The following is a 5,000-nucleotide window of genomic DNA, read 5'->3' on the forward strand; positions in this document are numbered from 1 at the left end:
GGCCATCGACAAAAAGGATGCAACCATATCGGCCCTCCAGAAGGACATTGCAGGGCTGAAGGAACGTTGTCTCAAACAGGACGCCATCATCCGGCAACAGCGCATAGACTATTGTATTAAGTAATGGTAGCCGAAGTAGCGGTTTTAGTAACGATTTGAATACAATTTATTTTGATTTTTTATTTTGTGAATCACATAAAAGGAAAACTATCCTAGATAATGTCCATGTTTGCCCTACAAACTAATATTGCTTCGCATCCTCAGGAACCGCAGATAGGCCCAAGACAATCACTAACCACCTCCTTATGAGTCCTTCGCCTGAACCACAACCTTCATTTCGTCTATATCGATCTTGATGTCCTTCAGTGTCGCCAGAAACGGATCCGTCTCCGTGCTTGGCACTTTCGGTGGCAGTGTCTTTGTGACAACGGCCACATCCGGATGATTGTTTGGTGCGTTGGAAAGATCCTTCGCAAAGGACACGTAATGCTGGACGACTGGAGTAGGTTGTTGCTTCAGCTGCTGTTGCTGCTGTTGCTGTTCATCCTGTGCCCTTTCACTGTTCTCCAGATCAGTCAGAATGCGAAACACGGGCTTCGGTGCATCCGCATCCTTGCTATCCGCCACGTCAACATCGAAACCCTGGCGTGAGTTCGAGCGTTTGATCGTAAAATTGGGTCGTCCGTGCGAAATCAATAGCTTTCGTGCCGTTCCACCGGTCGCTCCATCATTCCAGCGATTCAGAGGACTTTTCGTTTCCTTTGGTGCCCTCTCGAAGGTACGCTCCTTGGGCGGTTGCACCGGGTTGGCCTTCGAGCCACTGTCTCCATTCCTGGGGGACGCCGGTGGTGTTGCTGGAGCTGGTGAAGTGGCAGCCGCTGCTGTAAGCACTGGGGCAGGCTCGATCAATGTGACCGGCAGCTTGGTGACCGTTTTCGGTGTTTCCAGTATATCGGTGTGGCTTACGGGGCTGCCCGCTTTCGTCAGTGTCCTTATCTGCGACGGTCTGATCGAAGCAGTACCGGAGCGTACCTGCGGTGAAAGCAACTCTTTCGGAGTCGTCGGTAAGGACCCCGTACCGCCGTTCGATGTTGCTGTGTCAATGGTCAGTGGTTCCATGGTGGCAACTCGCGTAACATTCCGGGGACTATCGGTGAAACTAGCGATCGGTACCTTGACCGTTGCGGTGTACATCGGGCTAGGAGGCGAACTCTTGACTGTCGGTGGTGCTTTAACCCTCGGGAGGGTATTTGAGAAAGAGTTAGTGGTCGTTGCTGGTGCTGGTGAGCTGTTCAGTCGTGTCGGAGCCTTCTGCAGTGTTCCATTCGTTTTTGGAAGCGTGTTCGTTGCTGAACCGCCGTTAAACATGGCCGACAAGTTGGCTACAGCTGGAGCGACACCGGGAGAAGTGACTTTCTCGGGCTGAGTCGTCTGAGGACTAGAGACGGTGCTGCTCTTAGCTGTTTCGTTTGCCACAGTCTTGGGAGCACTTGGAGCCTTCGGCGAGGTGATCACCGTCGTTGGTGAAACCGTTTTCTTCCATGGACTTGAGCTCACAATCGGATGATTGGATTCCGTTGACTTGGATGTAGTAGGGACAGTTGGGCTGGTAGTTGCCGGGATAGTTTTCTTCCACGGAGTCGGACTAACATTCACTACCACTGTGTTTCCGCTTACAGCCGTTGGCGTCACAGTCTTCGGAGTGTCTACACTTTTGCTTGGCGATGTGATCGGTGATGAAACCTTCTTAACGAGCACAGGACTTGGTTGTTTAGGCTGAGGGGCCTTAGCAGCAGGAGCAGCAGCAACAACAACACCCCGTTCCTTATCAATCACGTCGACAAGTGTCTTCAGTGGATTTTCCACCTTCGGAGTATCGGCAGCATGTTTGCCAGCGGGTTCTGCTGTACCATTCACCTTGAGCTGTATCTCACTGCGCGTTGCTTCGATCGATCGTTCAATTTCCTCGTTCTTCGTGCAGTCACCATCGTCGATTTCCTGCTTTTTAATCTTGCGCTTCAGCGTATTGCGCAGCTCGGCCTGCAGTGCATCCTTTATCACATCGATCCCCTGCTCATCTGTCGACGATCCCGTATGCTGGTCACATTTGCCATTGGTATCCACGACACCCTAAAATGGAACAAAGAGGAGGATGTCGTTTAGTGATCTTGATCGCATGTTTGCATTATGTAACTATTTTGTTATTTTCATTGCTTGTGCCATTTCCCCTTTGAATCATTTTATATCGAGAGTACTGATATGCGAGAGTCTGAAGCAGTAAGCAATTGCATTCTTAAAATGGCGATAAGGCATCATTATTTCCATATTCTACGAATAAGATCTCTATTCCTCCTCGTACGATACATCGTTTGACGATATTCGCACAGCAACAGGGCGCCCTCCCCCGGGGGGGACGATATTTAACCTTGTTTCCTCTAACTAATTGTTACGCTCATGCATCATAATTGTGGTTAATGCACGGCCGAAGGTTGCTGCGTTTGCGGTTAACACAGGCAGCGCATCAGGTTTAGCACTCCAGCCGCGCAGTGAGGGAACAACGCAGCCACACCCGCAGTTGAACAAGCTGTGCAAGCAAATGCATCACGGCCAACGCTGCACAGTGCAGTGACGACATCATGTTCAGACTAATAAGTGACACTATCGTCTGAGTCTCATTTACTCGTCGTGTCGACAAACGATCCACTTTTGGTCAATGATTCATTGCCCAACAAACACCACACTCTACCACCGGGACCTAAAGTGTCGTTTCCTTTCAGAACCTCTCAAATGGCTCCCATTTACGGGGTTGGGACGTGATGTGACAATACTTTCCGTGTATTTTTTTTAACTTCCCCAGGGTTCCCTAGAGTTACCACTTATCAGTCACCCACATCGCGCCCTAGTGCCGCGGCTTCACCATTATCGTGCGTTCGTGCGTCATGCGTCCTCCGCAGGCATGTCGCAACCGCAGGCATGTCGCAACTCCTTCTATCGATCGCCGTTATCGAATGAGCCCACCAAAGGTCTTTTCATAATTACGCCAAATCACGCTACGTGTCGTAAATACTTTGAAGATACATTCACCAGAGCTGGACAATTGCCGGTTAATAAACGCAATGAAGAAGGGGATCTCGTGGCTTACTGTGGCGTTAAAAAATCAACCAAGACCACCGGAAAAGCAAGAAATCGCACAGCCTGCCTAGATTATCTCATTTCCATTAATGCTTTTTTGTCACACAGCGAAGGGGGCCATCAAACAACGGGGGAGGGAGCATCCACAGCATCCATTTTTGTTCGTGCATTTTCGCACAATTCACAATTCTACTCGAACGATTCTCTTGAAACGTTGAAACAATTGTCAATAGGAATAGAGACGGTCAAGATGCGACTTCATCACTCTCTAGGTTTCCTCTTTTGATCGTCACCACGCCACCTGCTTTGTGATGAACATCCCGGAAGACAAAAATCCAACACCCGACCAGACGTTGGTTCACCGTGGCCTTCAGTAACAGCTCGTCCGTCCCTCTGAGGGTCTCCGGTGCTTTGTCTCTTGCGCATCGCGCCACGACCACTGTGACTTTGCATCCAATAGGCCAGCAGTAGCCGCTTTCCCAGGCCGCCTTGCTATCGAATTTAAACATTTCCCACGGCCTGCGCCTCCCCTTTTCCCATTGTTCCTCGCTCTCTCGGGAGACTTCGATGGCGGGAAGGAAAGGTTAGAGAGAGAGGAACTGGCAGCTGTCGACTAAGAAAGCAAACGCCACCGGCGGTGCTAACCAACGCTGACCACCTGTATTAGCGGCCTCTAATAAAAAAAAACATACACACCACACCTGAGGGATCGGCCGATAAGTAAACAGGAGACCCCCTGACTGATCGTGTTTGATTTTTTTGTCGACAAAATTCCACAATACCAGCGGCTCGTTATCAAATTGCGGACCATCGATAACGCGCGTGGCCGAACATTTGTCGCAACGGGTCGTAAAACAGGGATCGGAATGCCCGTGACATCGGGCAAGTTAAGCGAGCTCAAGGACAGAGCACCCCCGGGGGCCAGGCCAGCACAATTATCAGTCGGATAAATATTGGAAGTTGGTACCAGGCTCCGCAAGGCTGCCGGTCGATAACCGGTTAACTCTAACCTCAACATTGACGTCACCGGGTGCGCGCTCACGGATCGTGCTACACTCGACGATCTAAGGCGGCGTTTGCTGTGGGCTACTTATTTACATTTTCAAACCACCAACCCCCCGAGAGAGAGAGAGAGAGAAGCGATGCATCGCGGTGGCCAAAGTCACGGGAACTGCACTTCCGCGAGATAAACGTGCATCCCGGGAGGGGGTTCGCATTATTGCGAGACAGTGGCCTCTGATGTTTACCGATGAGAATCACCTGCCTTTGCGAGCGCCGCAGTCTCGTTGAAGCTAGTGGCCAGCGGGCGGCTTCGCAATCGCACTTGCACTCGCACTTTCAAGTAGCGCTGTCCAGCTGAAGAGTCAGGCAGCGCAGTTCTTAATCCCAGCCTCTTAATCCTTACAACCGTTGCACCAATCGAACATGCCGGAACAAGGAAAAGCGCTCTCTTTCATTAACAGCGCGTGCGAACGCTCAAGCCGACGATGATGTATCCGTGGCGTATCGGATAGGAACCTAATGCCACTCTCAGACCCCCGAAGGTTTAATTTGAAGAGCGCACAGCTTGTGTAACAGCATCACAGCACGGTGGACACTTACGTTCGATCGTTGGATGAAGCCCGGTGTACTGCGATCGTTGGTTTTGGTCGGATTCAGAGTGATACCGGCACGAATGGCCGCCATTAGCTGATCATTGTGGTCATTCGCTGGTCCCTTCGATGGTGACACGAGTGCTGCCGGTGGTGGTGGTGGTGGTGACACGTGGCCATTACTGGGTGTCATTGGAGCACTCGGGGTGCCGGGGGTTGGAGGAGGAGGCGGTGGTGGTGGTGTCATAGTAACCACTATTCTACTTCACTTTTTGC

At 51.1% G+C, this 5,000-nt stretch overlaps 2 protein-coding genes across 2 annotated transcripts in view; one reads left to right on the plus strand and one right to left on the minus strand.

Moving 5' to 3' along the window:
* Positions 1 to 145, plus strand: part of LOC126574405 (centrosomal protein of 131 kDa) — a 4,656-nt gene extending 4,511 nt beyond the window's left edge. The window contains exon 6 of the mRNA XM_050234595.1: positions 1 to 145. This exon is cut by the window's left edge and continues 9 nt beyond it. Coding sequence (XP_050090552.1) covers positions 1 to 124 — 124 coding nt within the window. The 3' untranslated portion in view covers positions 125 to 145.
* A 15-nt stretch (positions 146 to 160) lies between these two features.
* LOC126574410 (mucin-5AC-like) overlaps positions 161 to 5,000 on the minus strand; it is a 5,767-nt gene continuing 927 nt past the window's right edge. Inside the window, exons 1-2 of the mRNA XM_050234599.1 lie at positions 4,735 to 5,000; positions 161 to 2,130 (exon numbers count right to left, since the gene is read on the minus strand). The exon at positions 4,735 to 5,000 is cut by the window's right edge and continues 927 nt beyond it. Coding sequence (XP_050090556.1) covers positions 304 to 2,130; positions 4,735 to 4,971 — 2,064 coding nt within the window. The 5' untranslated portion in view covers positions 4,972 to 5,000 and the 3' untranslated portion in view covers positions 161 to 303. The remainder of the gene's footprint in view (positions 2,131 to 4,734) is intronic.

The sequence above is a fragment of the Anopheles aquasalis genome, chromosome 3 (genome assembly GCF_943734665.1).
Source record: "Anopheles aquasalis chromosome 3, idAnoAquaMG_Q_19, whole genome shotgun sequence".
NCBI lineage: Eukaryota > Metazoa > Arthropoda > Insecta > Diptera > Culicidae > Anopheles > Anopheles aquasalis.